This window comes from Gossypium raimondii, chromosome 9, assembly GCF_025698545.1.
Source record: "Gossypium raimondii isolate GPD5lz chromosome 9, ASM2569854v1, whole genome shotgun sequence".
Taxonomy (NCBI): Eukaryota; Viridiplantae; Streptophyta; class Magnoliopsida; order Malvales; family Malvaceae; genus Gossypium; species Gossypium raimondii.
In genome coordinates, this window is record NC_068573.1 from 43,767,390 (window position 1) to 43,790,314 (window position 22,925).

Sequence of the window (22,925 nt, forward strand, 5' to 3'; positions counted from 1 at the left end):
ACTCTATACTTTAATAGTTTAATTTATAACATAATTTGATGTTTGTATTTTTATAATGTTATCAATTTGTCCAAATAATTCATATTTTTAACTTTTGATTAAAATATTACATGATTATATTTAATTTGAATGTTATATGAGTTTTAGAGACTGACACGTGACTTCTCCTTTCTTTTACGCTTGCGCTGTATTTTTTACATTATAACACAATAGTCAAATTTCAATTTTGGCCCTTAAACTATGTTGAAACTTAAGATTTATCTATATACTTTACTTTTGACATAATTTGACCCTCTACTTTTATAATGTCATTAGTTAGTCTAAATAATTACTATTATTAACTATTTCAATCAAAATAACGATGTCGGTTTTTCTTAAGAATACAATTCCAACATAAAATAATTATTTTATCATGACAAGTTTGAATGAGTGTTTTAAATATATTTATTAATCAATATTTCTAATGTTATTTTTACCATTACATGACTATCAAGCGTGTTTTTTCTAATTTCAAAATATGATACCAAAGAAGTTAATAGAAGAATTTTAATAGTGGTAATAATTAGACTCGAAATTTTTAATCTGAAAAGTAGAAGCATTAAATTTCTAAATATAAATGTAATGAGACTAAATTTCAAATATGCAAAATATATAGCAACCCTAAACCCTAAATCTTAAGCCCTATTTTCTGGCCCCAGCTTTCTAGTGGTCAGTAATAAGTTGTTCTTGCTGCTGTTGAATCCCCAACTTTCAATGTAATGACCCAAAATTCACGAGCATAGGAAAAGTACATTATCGGGCCTCCGTCTTAGTAAACTAAGTCACAAATAATTATTAGAAGTAATTATGAGTTTAGTTGAGTGCTTAATTAGGTATTAATTAGGTGAATTTAGTCTAATTAAGAATAATTAGGAAAAGGACTAAATAGAGTAAAGGGTAAAAGTTTAATTATAGATTAAAAGAAAGTATAAAGGATCAAAATGACAATTACTAATCATTAAGGTTTAATATTAAATAATAAATTATATTAATTGTTATTATTATTATTGTTATTATTATTATTATTATTATTATATTATGAAATAAGTTAAACAAAGACAAATGTATGGTAGTGATTTAATACAAATGTATTGATAAAATATATACATTTGTAATAATTATATTAAATCATTAAATAGATTTTATTAAATAAATAAGATAATTGACAAATAAATGGTATAAAATTTATACAAATGTAATTAAACAATTGATTTACTTAATATTTAAGCATAAGATATTTTATATTGATATTATATTAATTATTTAGTAATTAAAAATAATAATAAAGCAAATAAAATAAAGTAAAGTAAGTAAATAAAAGGAAAAAGAAACAAATGAAGAATAGAAACGAAACAGAGAACAAACCGAAAACAGGGAGAAAAAAGGGAAAGAAAAGAAAAGGGAGAAATTGGGATTTTAAAGCTTCAAGTTTAATTGGTAAGCTAAATTTAGTCCTTTTCTCTTAATTTTGATGTTTTAGAAGCTTTAAAACAAAGTTTTGTTGAAATTAAGTGAAGGTTATGGAAGTTCATAGGTTTTTGAACATGATTCATGTTGAACAAGTTGTTAAATTAGGGGTTTAATTGATAGAAATTTTAGTTAGAATTGATTAAAGGATCAAATTGTAAAGTGAGCTATAAGTTTTACATAGTTAGGATTAAGTTATAAGAAGTCTTAAATTAGGGTTTAATTATGAATATTGAATAGTTGAGTTAAATATGACAATAAATTAAGTAGAAAAGAAGTATGAATTAAGCTAGAAAAGTAAGTAAGCTTAGTTAGAATTAAATTGGGAATAAGTAGGAATTGAATAAAATTTAATTATTTTTATTTTTATTTTTATAATTTAATATTGTAATTAATAATGAAATTAATTATTATTTTCGTAACTAACAAGGAAAACAAGGCATCGGCATCCAAAGGAAAAGAAAAGATCGTTGAGGAGTAAACGCGTATTCCGAATTTGTATTACTATAACTTAAACTATTTACTAAACGCTATATTGAAATTGTAACCATGAGACATTTAAAGTAAGGTAAGTAATAACATTTGAAATTAAGTAAGAATATGTGTGAATATTGAATTATATGTGAATTGAAGTAATAGATGTTTTGATTTGATTGAATATTTGAAATTGTTGTGAAAATGAATTCGAAATTGGAAAAGTAAAATAATACCTTATTAACTTATCGAACTAGATTGGATACAAATGGCATGCCATAGGATCTGTGATATGATGAGGAGATTTGTAGTTCGGCCATGAAGATGATTCTGTTATTATATGCTTCGGTTTATCCGAAGAGGCATCTAATGCCTTATTGGTGTGTTTGGGAGGATATGATATACTGGTGTGTTAAGAAGGATTTATATTATTCTAGGTGTGTTAGGTTGGATATTCTGGTGTGTTTGGGTGGAATCCATGTATCTGTCAGAGTCTGAGTCTTGTTAATAGGGTAAATAATTGAAATGAAAATTTGAAAATGAGATTGATTGATTTGGCACTATTGAAAAGTACGAGAAAGAATGTATGAATTAAATTATGAATTGAATTAGTATATGAAAAATATATATATGTGAATTTAAGATTTATGAAGTGATATATAATTATGTATAATTAGTTTAAATGATTTTTTTAAAGGTTTATGGTATAATTATGTATAATTAGTTTAAATGATTTTTTTAAAGGCTTATGGTTGATGTTTGTAATTTATTAATATTAAATAGTTTAATTTATAGTAATACCACTGAGTATGAAATACTCAGCGTACGGTTGTTTCCGTGCGCAGATCATTAGAGTTCAAGGTCCAGTTCGGCATCCAAAAAGATCTCGACTCCAACAAAAAAATTTTGGTGATGTATTTCTTCCTTTTGTTTAAGTGGCATGTACTAGATGAATGTACAGTAGTCGTATATATATATATATATATATATATATATATATATATATATGTAAATATATATGCTAAATGATCTTGGTTGTAAGTAAATTGTTATGATTTTTGGGATGATAAATAAGTTTAAAATTATAAATTAGTAAACTTAGTATTAAATCTTGAAATGGAATGAAAGATATGAATTAGTTTTTTACATGTTAACTTTAATCTTTATAATTAAAGTAGTAAATCAATTTATTAAGCATGATTTAGTAGCGTTTTAAGGTATAAAATCTTTGATTGAAATATTGGTATTGGTTTGTTTTAGTTTTAAGTTTGTAGGGGTTTTATGTAAAATAAGTAGAAATACTGTCAATTTTAAAAAAATTTATTACGAAATTTTTTTCGAAATATTCAAACAAATTTCGTTATACTTTTAATACATGTTTTGGGCTTCGAGAGTCCATTATAGGGATTTAATTATTAAATTATACTATGAATGTTATTTTAATTGTGAATTATTCGTAAATTGTCTGATAGGTCCAGTAATGCCTTGTACCCCTATTCTAGCGACGGTTTGGGGTTAGGAGGTGTTACATTCAATCTCTTCAAACTAACTACACACCTTGTTATTTATTAAGATTGATGTCATGTTTAGGATATTATCATGTAACAATGGGTGCATTATTTAAATGAACTGCTCCTCTACTGTTTGCATTACCATATTTCAACGCTACTTTTGTGGTAGAATCTGATTCCTCAAGTGGTGAGCTATAAGAGGCAACCGAACATCAATCCTTTCCAACCTAGAACGAGTGCACTATATCAAATTTGGTATATGCTTCGAGAGGTAAACTCTTTTACTTCATTAAAACTAAAATCGGTTTTCACCTCGCTAGCTACTTAAATATTTAAGGTATAATAATTTTTTTATATCTTTTATTGAGTAATATTTTCTCGTGTGTTATTGATAGGAGTGTTCGGGTATTTATACATGTTGCTGTAGATGTTATTACAACTCATGATCGAGCCCCACTATTTTTCCTTGACTCAGCTGCCTCTAGTACTGACATTCTTTGCAAACTCCAGGTCTGCTGGGTACATATTCACGGAGCACGCGGTCCTTTCTGTTCTTGGGACTGACATTCTAGGCGAACTTCGTGCATGCTGGACACGTATTTGGATGGCATACGAGCTGGGTTTGAGGTCTTGCCTTGCGAGCTGGGTCCGTGAGCTCGCTTTGCTGTCCTTTTGTGGTTTGCCTTACACTCAATCTTCTGGTGGAACCTATCCAGGTTACGGGTTAGAAACCTGAATCCCTTCTAGGACTTGGGTCGATGATTACTGAGGTATAACACCTTTCAATTTTATAAAAAAAAAAGTCATTTTAATTTTTCATTTAAATTAAATAGATAGTTAAAATGACTTTTTTTTTGTAAAATTTGAAGGTCAAATAAGTTATTATGCCTTTTTAAATATGTGTAACCCTAATATATATTCAGATAAATGATCCATTTATATAAATTAACTTTTAATCCAATATGTAAAACAAGTATGTGAATGAATGGATAAACTTTAATTATTATTAAAGCAATTAAATTAATTCTATAAAAAGTAATTAATTTAATTAATATTTTGAATAATAATTTAATAAACTTAAATATAACTTGTAAAACCTTAAATTAAGTTGTTTAATATGCATAATATGAGCTAAAATCTTACATTCCCTCGCTTCATACAATTTATAAAATATAAACTTTAATAATACAATTATTGAATGTGCATAATAAAATATAATAATAATTATTATTTCTTCTTTAATTGGGAGGAAATTTTTAAATTCAGTGCACTTCTACTTATAAACACCCAAAACTCTTAAATTGAAATATGTGTGTTTAAACTTATATTCTTTTTAGTTATTACAATAGTAATTAAACCAACTAAACTAAGATCATAAAATGAATTTTTTTTTGGATGAACTTTGTTCTACATTGTATTTAGGGTAATTGAGGTGATCATGGGTCGGTGTTGGTCAAATTCGGGTCAGATCTCAACAGAATTTTAGGTTTGGACTTGATTCAGTCAGAATAATGGGTCTAAATTTTTTCCAAGCTTGGCTTGAATAAAAATGTTAAAACCCGAGCCCAACTTGGCCTGTCCGTATTAATTTTTTATAATATTTTTTTTATATAAAAACGATTTTAAAAACATAATAATCAAATGCACTAAAAACATTGAAATAAATGTTTCCCAATAAATTAAAAATAAATTAAAAAAATCTTTATACTTAAATAACACAAAAATAGGTGTAACTTAACAAATAAATATCTCTAAAATAATAGCAAAATTAATAATAAAATAATAATTACACAATATTTAAACAACAATAAAATAATAATAAAATAGTAAAATGGTAGCAAAATAACAACAAAACAGAACAATAATTTCTATTTTTTTACAAATTCGAGACAAGTCGTGTTAAATAAAACTTACCCGAAGCTCAGTCCATTTAAAAATCGGGCTTCATTTTTTATCAATACCTATTTTTTGAGCTTATATTATTGTCAAAATCCTCTTCTCGAGCTTTGGGTGTAATGAGGTATATTAAAGAAAGAAAAAAGGAAAAGAAAGAAGTGGTAAGAAAAAGAGATGGAAAAGTGAAAATGAAGTGAGATGTCCAATAATAACAACCAGTAATTTGACGCCACGTGCTCATAAAAGGTGTTGGTCGTAGTTGGTTGATTTCAAGTTAAGGGTAAAAAGAAACAAAAAAGGGGTAGACCAATTCCCTCCATACAGAGTAGCGCTTCTCCCGGTCATCCTTCTCTGATATTAACCTCACATTCTCCCACCCGCTGGGTCTCACCCCCACTGTTTTTTTACCTTGACAAAATCCAAAAGGAGTCTCTCTCGTCCACCACATAGTCGGACTAAAGAATCTAAAATTTTCCTTCTTTATCTGTTATATTAATTAAAATTTATTTTTCTAGGCAAAGAGACATAATTTCCTTTGGATTTGGAAGAAGGGGGAAATTTAGAAAGTAAATAATAACAAGGCAATAAAGAGATGACAAGCATGGACGAGTTGATGGGTCTGTTGAGGATTCACGTCAAACGGGGCATAAACCTTGCTGTTCGTGATGTCCGTACCAGCGACCCTTACGTTGTTGTTCGGATGGGCACGCAGGTTTCTCTTTCACCTCAAACAAAAAATTGATATACAAATTATCCACTTATTTTATCATAAGTTTCATATTTTTTTCTTTTTCTTTTTTAAAACAATTGTTTGGTAATTAATATTAAATTGTCAATTAATGTACCAAATGATTACTTTTAAAATATGTTTTCTGTAATTATGAAAAAAAATACAAATTTTGGGTTTATTTATAAAAAAAAATTGGAAAAAGAAAGTAACCATGTCATTTTTCTAGTATGTTACTCAGGGTTCTAATTTTATATTGGTTGCAGAGATTGAAGACTAAAGTAATAAATAAGGATATTAATCCTGTATGGAATGAAGATTTAACTCTTCCCATTACAGATCCTGGGGAGCCAATCAAGCTCGTAAGTCCAACGCATAATCATCATGCTTCTTACCTATTATATCGCATCTAAATGTGACATCTGGTGGTTTTGAATGCAGACAGTGTTCGACTATGACACATTTAGCATGGATGACGAAATGGGAGATGCAGAGTTTGACATAGTGGCATTCGTACAGGCATTGAGAATGGATTATGCAGACTTCCCAGATGGAACCATATTAGCCAAAGTGCAACCATGTAGGAAAAACTGCTTGGCTGAAGAGAGCGTTGTTGTATTGAGGGAAGGGAAGGTACTTCAAGACCTTTGCCTCAGATTGAGAAACGTGGAGTGTGGTGAGGTGGAACTTCAACTCGAGTGGATTGAAGTTCCTGGCTGTAAAGGTGTCTCAGCAACACCAACACCAACTGCATAAATTACTGCTCTTTCACTCTCCGCCAGCTATTACAACGATCACGACCTTCATTGGTCTATTTTATAAGTTGTTTTAGCAGTTGTATTACTAGTCAAAATTCTGTCTGAACCGTGGCTTTTATATAGGATTGAACATGTCTTAGTTTATCCTGCCTTGCCATTCATTTTGGATACCAAATAAAGTATTTACAATCTATTTTTGTTTTCTGCCAGAACCTATCTCTGGCAAAATGTTCTTCTATACATATGTCTTGTATTTTTCTGTGATGATTCTATATACTACTTTCATTCATCTGAAAGTTGTGTGCCATTCGGGGCTGCAGCTCATGGGCATGCATTAATTCCATCAATGTCTACGAGGATCAAAAGTTGGAATTCTTTTATTTTTGTTCCACACAAGTTGGGAATTGAGAAGCCATGACAATGTAGCAGCTTCTACACCTACATTAACCCATTCAACCACTAAATGCGTCATACCTTGATTATGTCTCTTAAGCCGTAATTCACTCTTTGTTGCTTGAATTATACGTTGATCATAGTGTCGAGGGTGACCTTAGCCCCGCACAAAATAGTAAAATTACAATTTATTCCTTCAATTTTAACTTCTTTAAAAAATTTAAAATCAATGTTGACTTCCCTAAAATAAATTTCTAGCTTCATCTTTACACCTTCTCTTCTTGTCACCTTCCATCGTCACCGTCGGCCTCTTCCCAAAGACCCAAAAAGTAACACTGGTGAACTCCTTTATCCTTCGATTTAGCAATTGAACGAACGAATTTAGTAAATATATATACATATATATATAAAAGGCAATGAACAAACTATATCTTCTCTTTTGGTTTGGATGAGCTGGGCTTATTCAAGGTGATTAACATGTTCCATGTTTAGTTTAAGAATTGTACTCGGAAAGCTTATTCAAATTGGGAGACCAAAATTGTTAGTGAATTTGGATTAATAATTCTAAGCCTATGGAGCATTACTCAGAAAATGGATTTCTTAAACAATTTTTAGTACAACAGATAATTTATGCTTAATTTATCTGGACTCACACAATGCTAATTATAGTCTAAATATTATGCAGTTATTTATATTCACTCTTATTTATGAAGGCAATAATCACACTAACAAATAAATAAAACAAATAAATATCTTCAGAGGTGGTGGATGGCTAAGTTAGCATTTAAACTTCATGTTTTATCCTTTTATCAGCTTTGGAATTTGAAATTTAAAATTTAAAATGCATTTAAAAAAATATTTTATGGATCTTTCCCACCACATTATTTATAGTCTATTTTCAATTATTTAATGATAGTTCAACATTTTTTTCCATATCATTAATATATAATTTTAGTATTTTTACCTTAAACCTCAAATTCTAAACCCTAAATCTTAATTTTGAGTTTTAGAATTCAAGGTTTTGAGTTTGGAGTTTGAGATTCAGGATAAAAATTATCAAAATCACGTCTCAATAATATAAATTTTTTATTAAAATATCATTAAATAATTAAAAGAAATCATAAATAATATGATTTCTTTCATATTTTTCCCATCTATCCTAAATATATTTTCAGAAACTTCCCTTTAAACATGGATTCGTTCAATGACTTACCAAATTCCTTTTTTGCATTATTTTCGAAATAAAATAAATAGTCTATTGTCAGCTTAACACAATGTTCATTGACTGTAGTATAGCATTTCTAAATAAATATTGCAACATTTGAGATTAGAAAGTTAAGTCCTCACCAAATAATCACTGTTAAATCTATTAAGTTAAGTTCTACTATTTTTAAAATTTGATATAACAAATATATTATCATATGTGTCATGCCATGTCAACTTGTTCTTTCCACATATCACTAAAAATTCAATTAATGGATTAGTGTCTGTCATTTGCATCAAGAATAAAATTTCGAAATTCGAAAAATATAGGGACTTAGAACGGTCCAATTGGAGAATATGAACTAAATCTACAGTAAATGACAAGTAATTGAATTTAAACAAATAGATTTAACTGCTATTGTTCGGGTCAAGACGAAAAATTCAAAAAGTACAAATACTAAAAAATTGATCAAATTAAAATATAAGGACTAAATCCACAATTTTCATAAAGTACAGGGACTAATATCATGGTTTAATCCTTTAAGGCTAAAGGCTATTTTATAAATCTTGCATAGACATATCCACGTGTACGTACTTAATTTTATATTTAATGCAAATGGAGTTTTTTTTCATGTATAGAAAAATTAGTAAGAAAAGATTAAAACAAGGAAGAGTGCATATTGTAATAATATTATTGGAAAGGCATTGCATTGCGTGATGGTTGGACTGAGTGAACTTGTTCCCTTTGCTTCAACTCTTTCACTCTTAACTTCCAAAACGCATGCTTCACCTTTACTCACTTTTAGGACCAATCCATTTGTCTCTCAATTTTTATTCAAATCCCCACAACCAATCATTCATCGCCGTACCACCATTTTTTATTTTTCTAAATTAATGTTGAGTCATTTTGATTAAGATTATTCAATTATTATTTTAATTTTTTATTTTGCACAATACTTTCATTAAATTCAAGAAAAAAAAATTATTAACGCTATATTTTTAATCAGAATTTTGAATGACATTTTTATTAAAAGTCTTCCCGGCCGTTCTCGTTTATACTTGGTGCCTAATTTAATTGAGGTGTTTACACTTCTTGAAGTTCTTTATTGGTTGCAAGTTATTAATATCAATAACATCATAGTTGGATCTTATTGTCTTTAGGTAATTATTGCGACACAAAGATTTATCGGATTTTAGTTTGTTGATTATGGATTGTTGAGTTATTGCTTCTCAACTACATAATTTGTCCTTTTGTTAGACATGTTGTGATGCTAATAAGGCGGCTCATAGTCTTGCTAAGATAGCCTTTTATCTTATGCGGATCACATTGAGTGCAATAGTCCTCCCTCGTTCCTTAATTCTATTTTTATTTGATAATGCTTTGAATTCTAGTGTTCCTGTTAGTAGAGGATGATGGGACAGGGTGTACAAAATAAGCATGTTGGCTTGGGTTTAGTTTCTATACCCTTCTTTTTCTTGTTCACAAAGTTTATTTCTCCAAAATATAAAAAAACCCATGAAATTAATGAATGATCATTTTTAAATGGCTTAATATATAAATTGGCCCTTAAATTTAGTAATTTCTCTTAATTTAGCCCTTAGACTTTTTTTTTGGAACACATTAGTTCTAAAGGTTAGCTTCCATTATATAAATTGGTTCTTATGATTAATACCGTTAATTTTTGAACAATTGGGTGATGTGGCCAAACTAGAATGTGACACGTGAACAAACAAAGAAACAACATATGTTTTCCTCTTTAATTATTCTAAAATGGTAAAAAAAGCTTAAAAATTCAAAAAGAAGAAGAAGAAAAGCTAAATAATTTTTAGAAAACATAAGAAATATATATTAAAAATTTAAAAAATTCAATAAAACATTTTGAAAAGAAATCAATAAAATTTTTAAAAATGATTAAAATTTTAGAAAATTACAAAAAATTAAAAAATATATTTTAGAATTCAAAAAATAAAAACTGATTGGTGAATGCCCGATCATCGTGGGTTAACGCATGGTCAACATTGATCAGTGTTAGGTCAACACTCGGTCATTTTTTGTATTCTTACTTTTTTCAATTATTTGTAGCTTTTTGAATTTTTTATATTTTATATTTTTTAATTTTCTAAAATTTTAAAAAATTTATGTTTTGAAAATTTCAAAATATTTATGATTTTTAATTTTAACTATTTTTGTTTTATTTTTAATTCTAAATTCATTTTTTGGTTTTTTATAATTTATATATTTCTTATATTTTTAAAAATTGTTTATTTTTTAATTTATATATATTTCAAATTTAAACTTTTTTATTTTTTAAAATAATTAAAGAGGACGACACATGTTGTTACCTTGTTTGTTCACGTCTTACCTCTGTGTTTGGTCACGCCATTTAATTATTCAAAAACTAACAATGTTAATCATAGGGACCAATTTGTGCAATAGATGTCAATCTTAAGGACCAATGCGATCTAGAAAAAAAATTAAGGGTCAATTAGAGAAAAGTTACCAAATTCAGGGTAGAATCTATCAAAGGTGAAGTTATAAGGGCTGGTAGGGGCATCGACCCTCCCTAAAATGAAAAATTTTGACCTTTTAAAATTTTTAAAATTTAAATTAATAAATGTAAAATTACACTTTATCCCTTTTAAAAATGATAAAATTTTGATTTTATCATTTAAGAAATATACTTTTACTATAATAAAAATTACAATTTAATTTTAGCCCCTAAACAAATTTTGTGATTTCACCCAAATTAAAATAGAGAGCTTTGTTGAGTGGGAACAAATTTCTACTTGGAGGTCATCTCCACCTCTTTGTATTGATCATTGGATAGATTGAAGCATAAAACAATTAAGTTATATCATGGTTTTTTTTTTAAATTATATTCCAAAATTTGAAATTATATGAGATCTAAAAGTGATTTAACAAAAGATTGAAGCATGTTGGATGAGATATGATGTCGAAAATTGAAATCCATCATTATTATCTTGCAGTGAAAACTGAAAATTATAAAAAGTAGGATGGTAAGAAATAATGAAAAGGCAAGAATTTTAACCATGATATCCTATTCGCAAATTATGATGATTTATTGCTTCTTGTGTATATTTTTTACTTGCTTAGTTTACTATGTACAAAGTTTTGACCTACAACTATGCCTCCTTCTTCTTCTGTAAAACAAAGATTAGAAGACCCATTTTCAGTACTTTTTTCGAATCAAGCATGGTGAATATGGTGAAAACAGTTGAGTGTTATAAAAACTGCACACATAAAAATATAGTGGATGGGAATAATTGGGATAATTGTAGGGATACGAAGATAGGTTGCTAGTATGGGATATAATAAGGCACAAAATAAGTGGGGTAAAGGTGAAGTGTATGTTGATGGGGATTTTAATGATAATAGTGAAGAGTGAGGAAAGGAGGGGACTAACATCACCCTAGCAGGAATAGAAATATATTGAGTTTTGAATCATGTATATAGAAATTTGGGTTCTATTTTTAAAGTACTAAAATGGATTTATATTTTTGAATGTTGAAGTCGAAGCCCGTTGCATATTTTAAACGGACTTAATTTTTTCATCCAAACATACATTTCGAGTCTTATACGTTTACTTAATAAAGTGATTGAAACTGTAGAACTTAAATAGATAATCTAATTCATAAACAAATCTAGTGACATATGAGTAACGATACGACACCGAATATCACGTAGCTATTAATCTCTAATGGTTGGATAATAATTTTGATATTTTTGAGTTGTGAGTAAATAATATTAAAAAAACTCATAAAATTAAGTAAATATCTACTTAATTTCTCTCTCTGTTTTTGAAGGCATCTAGAAGGCAAGAGCAGAAAAAAGCGAATCCAAGAAGAAAGAGGAAAGGATAAGGACCTCTTTTAATGTATGCAAAAGTTTAGAAAGTGTAACACAAACAAGTGCTTGGGGACACACACCGTCACAAGCCCCCTCCCCCACCCCCAACCAAAATACTCTGTCTTCTCATCTTACCATTAGTCCATTGAATATAGAGCCACGAATATCAAGAACTTTCACATCCCATCGGCAACTTCTATCTATTTTTAAACAGCAAAAAATCCCATCCAAATCAATTCAATTATTCTTTATAAAATTTAATTTTAAACTCAACAAGCTAATAATCAAAGTTCTCGTAAAATTGAACTTCAATCCCATTTTTTAATCATATTTCCAAACCAAAAGGCAAGCAAACAAACCCTGAATTTTTTTTAAAGAAAAGTAATAAACAAAGAAGCAAAACCCTGTGCTTTGGGGACTGCAAGTGCAAGCTTGGTCGCAACTCTCAAAGCTGCATAGTGAAAATTAAAAATTCCTCTATTCCCTCTGCTTATTACCCCCCACTTTCCCCAAAACCCAAAAACACATGCGCTCCCATTTCCTTTGCTTTCCCCCCTCATCATCACTTCCACCAACGCTATCCTCCTCCTCCTCCTTCTTCTCTTCTTCTTATTCGCTTCTCAATCAGGTTTCAACTTATTTTTCTTCTTTTTTCTAAACTTGGAGCTAGTTTTCTTGATTTGGGTAATTCAGTCGGGGTAATAGCTTGCCAAAGATGATCACTTTAACTGACTTCTACCATGTAATGACTGCAATGGTGCCACTTTACGTGGCCATGATTTTAGCTTACGGCTCAGTGAAATGGTGGAAGATCTTCTCTCCTGGTCAGTGTTCGGGGATTAATCGCTTTGTTGCTCTCTTTGCCGTCCCTCTCCTCTCTTTCCACTTCATCGCCTCTAACGATCCTTACGCTATGAACTTTCGTTTCATAGCAGCTGATACCCTCCAAAAAGTTATGGTTCTTGGAATACTGGCAGTTTGGTCCAAGGTGAGCAAAAGGGGTTGCTTGGAATGGACCATCACCCTTTTTTCACTCTCTACTCTTCCCAACACTTTGGTGATGGGCATCCCTTTGCTGAAAGGAATGTACGGGGAGTTTTCAGGAAGCTTAATGGTGCAGATAGTTGTCCTTCAATGCATTATTTGGTACACTTTGATGCTTTTCATGTTTGAATATAGAGGTGCCAAAATGCTGATATCTGAGCAATTCCCCGACACTGCTGGCTCTATTGTTTCAATCCATGTAGACTCAGATATCATGTCACTCGATGGTCGACAACCTCTAGAAACTGAAGCTGAGATCAAAGAAGATGGTAAGCTCCATGTTACTGTCAGGAAATCCAATGCCTCAAGATCAGATATTTTCTCAAGAAGGTCCCAGGGTTTATCTTCAACAACTCCACGCCCTTCCAATCTGACCAATGCTGAGATCTACTCGTTGCAATCATCAAGAAACCCAACACCAAGAGGCTCAAGCTTTAATCACACTGATTTCTACTCTATGATGGCTGGGGGACGCAACTCCAATTTCGGTGCTGCAGATGTTTACGGTTTGTCTGCCTCTCGAGGACCAACTCCCAGACCATCCAATTATGAGGAGGATGGTACAGGCATGGGTAAACCAAGGTTCCATTACCACGCACAAGGTGGCGCAGGTGCAGCCCATTATCCGGCTCCTAATCCGGGTATGTTCTCTCCCAATGGGTCTAAAGCTAATACAAAGAAGCCTAACGATCAGGCTCAGCAAAAGGCTGAAGATGGTGGTAGGGATCTTCATATGTTTGTTTGGAGTTCAAGTGCTTCTCCTGTATCCGACGTCTTTGGTGGTGGTGGTGGCCATGAATATGGAGCAAACGAGCAGAAAGAGGTTAGAGTGGCTGTCTCCCCAGGGAAAGGTAGCTTTTAAGCACATTTTAATTTGTTTACTTCAGTCTCCATATATGAATTTGTATTGTTTCCCCATTTAGATTAATGATTCGAACTTGTGATGCTGCTTGTGTTTCGTTTCGTCGCAGCGGAAGGACATAGAGAGAATAACGAGGAGTACATGGAGAGAGAGGATTTCAGCTTTGGGAACCGAGGATTGGAACGAGAAATGACCAACAACCACGAAGGTGACAAAGTGGGGGATGGCAAGCCCAAAACTATGCCTCCTGCAAGTGTCATCACAAGGCTGATACTGATCATGGTTTGGAGAAAGCTTATCAGAAATCCCAACACGTATTCAAGCTTAATAGGACTCACTTGGTCTCTAATCTCATTCAGGTACAAATACAAATACAAATACAAATACAAATCATTGTTTTTGGCATCTGGTGGCTTTTCTTATAGCTTGTTGCTTGGTTTGTTTTAGGTGGAATGTACAAATGCCTGCCATAATAGCCAAGTCCATTTCCATACTGTCAGATGCAGGGCTTGGCATGGCCATGTTCAGTCTTGGTCAGTTCATTTCACCTTTTTCTTTTTCCCCTGTACTTGCAAACAAATACAATCTCTCTCAAGTAAAACTCTCCCCTACTTCATTAGTTAGTAGAGCAGAGCAATATATTCAAAAGAAAAAAAATTAAAAAATAGGAGAGTAATGAATGGCTTTATCATTATTAGATGTTGTAAAAAAGCAAGCAAAACAGCGTAAGCAAAGTAAGGGAAACAGTATAGTCATGATGATAATAAGTTGGCTATAGATTTCAATCTGTATAAAATCTTGAATGTTTTGAAGAAATAAATTTGATATGATGCTGGGGGTTGGTGGGGGTTATGATGAAAGATCCAAAAGAAGAAATGTTGTCAGAGACAAGCCGGTTCGAATTCGAAATATTTGTAAAGAGAGATGAGGGTTGAGTTGGAGTATGTCGGGGTAATGTGGGATGTGGGGGCAAAGGAATAGACATGGTTCTGATGGAATGGTGATGACAGGTCTGTTCATGGCATTGCAACCGAGGATCATAGCATGTGGAAATTCCGTTGCAGCTTTTGCCATGGGTGTGAGATTCCTTGCAGGTCCAGCTGTGATGGCAGCCGCTTCCATAGCTGTCGGACTCCGTGGCGTCCTCTTACACGTTGCCATTGTGCAGGTCACTTCCCTTTCTCTATCTTTTGCTTCTCTACTGTCGTTTACTTCCTCTCCCGTCTCTTCCTTCACCAACATACCCTATCTAACTTAACTATTACATAACCTCCAAAACTCACTGCCACAGCTTTTCTTTCTATTTTTATGTTCTTAAATTGTGCAATCTTCAGATTCAATGAAACTGTGTACAAGTAGTCAGCAAACATTCATACAAAATCTAACATGTCTTATTTATTTTGCATGTACAACAGGCAGCTCTCCCACAAGGCATTGTTCCCTTTGTCTTTGCCAAGGAATACAACCTACACCCTGATATTCTCAGCACTGCGTGAGTCTTTACCCTCTTTCTCCTTTCTTTTTTCTAATTTCCTAATACTTTTGCTTATTCTCTCATGTTTTTTTTTGTTGGAAATGCAGTGTTATTTTTGGAATGCTAATAGCCTTGCCCATAACGCTTGTCTACTACATTTTATTGGGATTATGAAGGGGCCATCTCTAACCTAAATATCAACATTTTAATTAATTAATTAATTAATTAAAGCCAATCCATGCCATCAAATTCAAACCCCTTTTCCAAAACAAATCCTTAATCTTCCTTGTTCTTTTTTTTCCTAGTAAAATTTGTAAAATCTTATTCTGTAGTCAAATTATGAGGAAAATGAAATGCTTTTTTCTAGTTTGTTATAACTTTTGAGCTGCCTTTCTATTCCAATAACTTATGTTAGATACGATGCATGGGCCATACAGCTATGTTTGGTGGCATGAATGTTCCAAGCTTTTGTTTTTGAAATCTTAATCACAAATTAAAGTTGATTGGGATTTAATTTTCTTGTACTGAATTGTAGTTTGGATGATATCAACTCAAATTGGCAAAATATTTGTCCACCAATCGAATCCGTATTATATTTCCATCATTTCAAATTAAGAAAACAGTGTAAATAGATTCTTAGAAATATAATTTTCATGCTAATATTTCAAATTCACAGGTTTGTTAAAATATTTTTGAATTCCACTAATTCATGCTCTCTGAGCATTAAAGAAAATGTCAACAGCATGTGAAGATTATTTAGGTTAAAGAATATTTTATATTTACTGTTCAGGGTTTTATTTTATTTCTTAGAGCATACTTCCTTCGTTTGTATCATTGGATAAATATTAAGTAATATTTACAGAACAGTACAACTTGATGTTTTGAAAACTGAAAGCAGGTTTGGTTTAAATTAATCGAGGGTAAATTATATCAACAGTCATCCACTTTTGATAAAATAATAAAACAGTCGCTAACATTATCGAAAAGTGACAAATCAGCCATCTATTAATATTTTTTGTTACCCTAACGGAGCAAGTGCCAGTTAACTTGTCACGTTGGGCGTCACGTTGGGCTTGAGGTTGGGCTTGAGGGAGTGAAGGGTCTTAATTTTTTGTGGAAAAAAGGGACAGGTGGGCAGGCAAAAAGAAGAAGAAGAAGAAGAAAAAGAAGTCACTATTCTTCCTTGTTGCCTTCCCAAGCCGCCCTAACCATTTCATGACCCCACTCTTCCCTGTTATGGTATCAAAATTTATACTAGACTTCATTTCAATTTCATCAGCAGTAACCAAATCAAAAATCAATTGGGATTCTTATTCTCTTTGTTCTGTTGCAAATCGGTCGGCAAAAAACCAAGGTCCAAATTCAAGAAATTTGGTGATTTCCCTTTAAAAATTCATCGACAGTAACAGATTAGGTTTCCATCTTTTATGTACTAAATTTTCCCTAGTTTTATGAGAAAATCCACATGCAAAAGCCGCAGATGCATCCCCTATTTTCCCTAACCTAACATCATTTTACACCAAACCCTAACTTCTTTTTAATCAAACACAAAAATCAGCACAAACATGGGAACCAAAAAATTTACAACAAACAAACAAAACCCAAATCAAATATCATCCGAAACAACCATTAAATCACCATAAAACAATGTAAATTACAAGTGAACCTAGTAACAGGGGTGAAGACAAAAAAAAAATTTTAGGGGAGCCAAAATTAAATTTTAATTTTTACGATAGTGAAATGCAATTTCACCATTTAAATAGCTTATATCTTTATAATTTTTAAAGAATTAAATTAAATTTTTATCATTTTTAGGGGGCCAAAGTATAATTTTATCTTTACTAGTTTAAAATTTAAAAAAAAACAAAGGGCCAAAATGAAAAATTTTTCATTTTAGAGGGGCCAAGGCCCTTGCCGGCCCCTTAGCTACGCCCCTTCCTGGTAAGAGAGTAACAGTGGCTGAAAATTTTGAACTTTTGCATGTTCCCAAAACTGAAACAATTGCTAAGATTCTTCTTCTTCTACTGTTTAGCCCAATTAGAGTTCTTAAATTGGGGCCGTTTACACTATGGGATGACATGTCAGCTTTCCGTTATGGACATAAAGAAAAATGGTGAAAAGTTTAGTGGCTGAAAAATTTGAACTTTTGCATGTTCCCAAAACTGAAACAATTGTAAGGATTCTTCTTCTTTTACTGTCCAGCCCAACTAGGGTTCTTAAATTAGGGCCGTTTAAACCATGGGATGACAGGTCAACTTTCCGTTACAGACGTAACGAAAAATGGTGAAAAGTTCAATGGCTGAATTGTAACTTTTCAAATTTTAGTGACTATTTTATTATTTTAACAAAAGTTTAGTAACTATTGGTGCACTTTATCCATTAATCAAAGAAAAGTGAAATCATGCTAGCTATATATGCTCACGCGTTGCCTCAATTTGCTTTAAAGCAATGTGGAAATTATATTAGAATTCATTTTTTTTATGCATCTACGATGAACTTAGCGCATAATAACTTATTTGACCTTTTACTTTTATAAAAAAATATTAGCTCTTCATTTAATTTTTCGTTTTTTAGTCATTAAACTTATATTTTTATCAAATTACTCTAAAATGGATGAAAAATTTAATATTTGTTAATTTTGTTGATGTGACATACATGTGGATGCCACATCAACAATTAATTAATTTTAAAAAAGTAAAATTTATTTTTAAAATTAAAACATAAAACATATAAAAAATATTTTAATTTTTAAAAATAAGTAATTCTTGACATGACATACATGTGGCAATCCATGTGTATGCCTTTTTTTATAAAATTGAAAAGCTAAAAAGTCATTATACCTTTTATGAACTATATTAAAAGAATTGTTTTCTCGTACATTATATATTAGAAAAGATCTAATTATCATGACTTGAACTTTAGACTTTAAATATCAATAGAGAGCACTTAATCACCTGCAAACTAAAAGTTTTATTATATATATTTATTCAAGTTTTAATATTTTAAGTAGAGAAAATAATTGTTACACAGTTAAGTTTTTAGACTTAAAAAGTAGAGTCATTAGGTTGACAAATGTCCTATAAAAATATAATAAAATAATAAAAATAAATATTTTAAAAAGAGATACATAATACAATTTTAAAATTGCTTGTGAAATAAAAATATATATACTGTCAATATATCAAAAACTAACACTTTTTAATATACTAAATATGATGAATCAAACTAATTCCAAAAGTACTGTTATATATTTACTTTTCAATCGACTTATTAAAAATTTTAATATATTAAATATGTTTAGCTTTTTTTAGGGAATCATAAATAAAAAGCAAGCACCAAATTGATAAAGTTGAGAGAAATATTAGAACTTAAGCCAATAGACTTGCCCATTATACGCAATTCGCCGAGCGAAGACGCCATCAAGATTAATATTGATGCGGCTTGGAATAGAGAGGCAGAGACAGCTACTTGTGGAGCGATTTTTCGAGGCAATGAGGGAATGGTGCTTACCAGCTTTGCTAGTTGAATCAAGGGTGCCTTTAATGCTCCTTCCCCCGAGGCTCTTACTATGTCATGCGCCATTTAGAACGCCCTTGAGAGGGGTTATTCTAGAGTTGTCTTAGGGCCTTGTTGTGCCTTTAGTGGACTCATCATTTTATGATCGTATTGTTAGGGAGGCCTTGATACTTGACATGTTTGATTGTATTTGCTTTACTTCTGCTCATATGTCGGCCAATTGTGTTGCGCACTTTTTGACACATTAAATGATGGATAGGAATATTACCTTAGATTTTAGTTTGAATTTTCCAAATTTCATTCACCTATTAATGTTAGATAACATTATTTGATTAATGTAATTCTTGCCTATGGTTTACAATAGTTGTAACTATGATTTACAAAATGTTAAATTGAGTGGGGAAAAAAATCAATGAGCAAATGTTTGTAAGCATTGCAATTAATAGTTTGAGAAGTTTTAGTACTACTATCAGGAACACACACATCAAAAGCAGGAACTGGATAAAGCCATAAATTAAGGGGCTTCCCCTTCAGATAAGTAACAAAAGTTATACCAATAAATGGATAACAAAGTGAAACATTGCTACCTTCCTAAATGCTGAATTTAAGAGAGGAAGCCCTTAGGGAAAGACTAAAAAATCATAGGCATCCGTCATTGGTAGAGGCAATTCATTTGATTTTAAGCAACATTTTCAGTACCGATTTATTGCTGCACGTAACTTCACTAGCAGTAAGTTTGCGGAGCATCTTCAATTCTCAGCACCACCATCATCATCTTCGTACTCGACATCTTCATCAGCTGAGGCATCTTGGTATTGCTGATACTCTGCAACAAGGTCATTCATGTTACTTTCTGCTTCAGTGAACTCCATTTCATCCATTCCTTCCCCAGTGTACCAATGCAAGAAGGCTTTCCTTCTAAACATGGCTGTAAACTGCTCACTAACTCTCCTGAACATCTCCTGTATTGAAGTTGAATTCCCGATAAAAGTCGAAGCCATCGAAACCCCTTCGGGAGGGATGTCACAAACACTGGATTTCACATTGTTTGGGATCCACTCAACAAAGTAGGAAGAGTTTTTGTTTTGCACATTCAGAATTTGTTCATCAACTTCTTTGGTGCTCATTTTGCCTCTAAACAAGGCTGATGCAGTAAGGTAACGACCGTGGCGTGGATCAGCGGCACACATCATGTTCTTGGCATCCCACATTTGTTGTGTCAGCTCAGGGACCGTGAGTCCACGGTATTGCTGTGATCCTCTAGATGTTAATGGAGCAAATCCCACCATGAAAAAGTGAAGCCTTGGGAAGGGGATCAAGTTCACTGCTAATTTTCGAAGGTCTGAGTTAAGCTGACCCGGGAATCGCAAGCAGCAGGTTACACCACTCATTGTTGCAGATATTAAATGGTTCAGGTCTCCGACTGAAAAAATTAAACATCTATCAGATGGGGTTCCACATAACATAAATTAAGGAAAGATGAAATGATTGAGTTAATTCAGTTAGTTACAGCTTGGGGTAGTGAGCTTTAGAGTCCTGAGGCAGATATCATAGAGTGCTTCATTGTCGAGAACCATGCATTCATCAGCATTTTCCACCAGCTGGTGGACTGAAAGAGTGGCATTGTAAGGTTCAACCACAGTGTCCGACACCTTTGGAGATGGGAAAACGGAAAATGTAAGCATCATACGATCAGGGTATTCTTCTCTTATCTTTGAAATAAGCAGGGTCCCCATTCCAGACCCTGTTCCTCCTCCAAGTGAATGGCACACTTGAAACCCTGCAAAAGGCTCAAGAGAAGTTGCCAAATGAGCAAATAGGTAAAAAGGATAATACGAATGAACCAAAGGTAGAGTCTAATAAAAGAAACCTTGTAGACAGTCACAATTCTCAGCTTCCTTCCTAACAACATCAAGTACTGAATCAATCAACTCGGCTCCCTCGGTGTAATGACCCTTAGCCCAATTGTTTCCAGCCCCGGACTGGCCGAAAACAAAGTTATCAGGCCTGAAAATCTGCCCATAGGGGCCGGTTCGAATACTGTCCATCGTTCCAGGTTCAAGATCCATGAGAACGGCTCGTGGCACGTACCGGCCACCACTTGCCTCATTGTAGTACACATTAATTCTTTCTAGTCGCAACTCTGAATTTCCGATGTACTTACCAATTGGATCAATCCCATGTTCACCACAAACAACTTCCCAAAACTTAGATCCAATTTGGTTCCCACATTGCCCTCCTTGAATGTGTAGTATTTCACGCATTTTGACTTAGGGTGAAATCGGAATTTAAAAAAAAAAAAAGTTTTTTGTTTACTAAAAAGAACTGTTTCCCTTGGAGGGCTTGAAAAGAGCAAGCGAATGGAGCAGCTATTTATAACAGACGTATTTCATCTTTCAGTTGTAAATGAAGGGTTAAGATGGGGTTGGGAAATTATGATCCGACGGCTAAGAGGTATCCGACCAGGGAGAGAGAAAGTATGTCAATTAGTGAGATGGCTTGGTTCGGGGATGACTAAAAGTTGCCATTTGGAGTTGGTTAAGTGAGCGTCGCCGGCTATTTATAAATGTAAGGCCTGTTTCTATTAGTTAATTAATGATGGGCAGTCGTCTAGACGAAACTGACATGACATTGACGCCCCTAATATCTCCTAAAATTTTATTGTGGGCAGTGATTAGAGTAATAAAATATAAAGGAAGTCAGACAATCCTTCAACTGCTTTCCGATTATATCTAGATTGATTAAGACAAAAATAATATAATTTAATTAGGTGATTAAATTTATGGTTGACCAAAAAGGCAATATTGCCCCCTGTAAGCTACATATGGACAACCTGATAGAAAAACTAAGCTATATGACGTCATGGAAAACTATTCTGCTTCCAAGCATTAGGTATTAGGCTACCCTAGCACTAAAACATATAAATCTACAAGTCAACAGCATCCTAGACTTTATCGGATCCTGCATCAAACATCTTATTCATTCCTTTTATCATATCAGTGTTATCAATGTTATCTTCTTCCCTCCTTTTATCATATCAATGGCGATGGAGTTGGAGTGAAGAAGATGAAAGAAGGAATAAAATAAAATAAATTATGGAAGGTGGGGAGTTTGATTGGTGGAAGGGGATATAAAAGGAAAAAAATGAAGAGAGATGTCAAAATGGGAAAGGATATGCCACGTGGCACATTTTTATTTGCTAAACGTCTATAAACCATAAGTTTTCATACTTTAGATATTTAAATCTTCCCAATAAGTTTTTTCTTTTTTAGTATTATAATGATTAAATTGTAGTTTTGGTACCTCTATAATGCTCACATTTAATATTTAATCTTTACATTTTAATTTAGATTTAGTCATTATATTACAATGGTTAAATTGCACCATACGTCTCCAAAATATGGCTTAAATATCAAATTAACCCTTAAAGTTATTCTAATTAAGTAATCAAAGTATTAATATTATATCAACCAAATAAGCTTAAGCATTAAAATGTTAGCTTAGATTTGACATAGAGCATATGTAGATAAGAAATAAACAATGCCATTCAATTTTAAGAGGGTTCTTTTGTTTTTCTTAGCACATTTCACCCAAGTTGTTCTTTAGATAGGTACACATTTTTGAAACTTGATCCTCGTATTTTAAATATGTTTCATGTCATATTCAAGTCTGTATTTAATACTCAAGTTGATA

At 32.0% G+C, this 22,925-nt stretch overlaps 3 protein-coding genes across 3 annotated transcripts; 2 read left to right on the plus strand and 1 right to left on the minus strand.

The window, feature by feature from the left end:
• The first annotated feature begins 5,730 nt into the window (after window positions 1–5,730).
• On the plus strand, window positions 5,731–7,110 carry LOC105800052 (protein C2-DOMAIN ABA-RELATED 4). The gene is made up of 3 exons (XM_052620657.1): window positions 5,731–6,099; window positions 6,381–6,476; window positions 6,556–7,110. Exons 1-3 carry the CDS (start codon window positions 5,980–5,982, stop codon window positions 6,868–6,870), a joined length of 531 nt encoding a protein of 176 aa, XP_052476617.1. The 5' UTR covers window positions 5,731–5,979; the 3' UTR covers window positions 6,871–7,110.
• A 5,546-nt stretch (window positions 7,111–12,656) lies between these two features.
• Window positions 12,657–16,093, plus strand: LOC105800053 (auxin efflux carrier component 1). The gene is made up of 6 exons (XM_012630938.2): window positions 12,657–14,231; window positions 14,352–14,601; window positions 14,690–14,775; window positions 15,253–15,410; window positions 15,658–15,734; window positions 15,824–16,093. The coding sequence occupies exons 1-6, from the start codon at window positions 13,052–13,054 to the stop codon at window positions 15,888–15,890; spliced, it is 1,818 nt and encodes a 605-aa protein (XP_012486392.1). The 5' UTR covers window positions 12,657–13,051; the 3' UTR covers window positions 15,891–16,093.
• A 3,625-nt stretch (window positions 16,094–19,718) lies between these two features.
• On the minus strand, window positions 19,719–21,560 carry LOC105800054 (tubulin beta chain). Its single transcript, XM_012630939.2, has 3 exons — window positions 21,103–21,560; window positions 20,743–21,012; window positions 19,719–20,655 (listed from the first exon to the last, which is right to left on the minus strand). The coding sequence occupies exons 1-3, from the start codon at window positions 21,494–21,496 to the stop codon at window positions 19,982–19,984; spliced, it is 1,338 nt and encodes a 445-aa protein (XP_012486393.1). The 5' UTR covers window positions 21,497–21,560; the 3' UTR covers window positions 19,719–19,981.
• Between the last annotated feature and the right edge of the window lie 1,365 nt (window positions 21,561–22,925).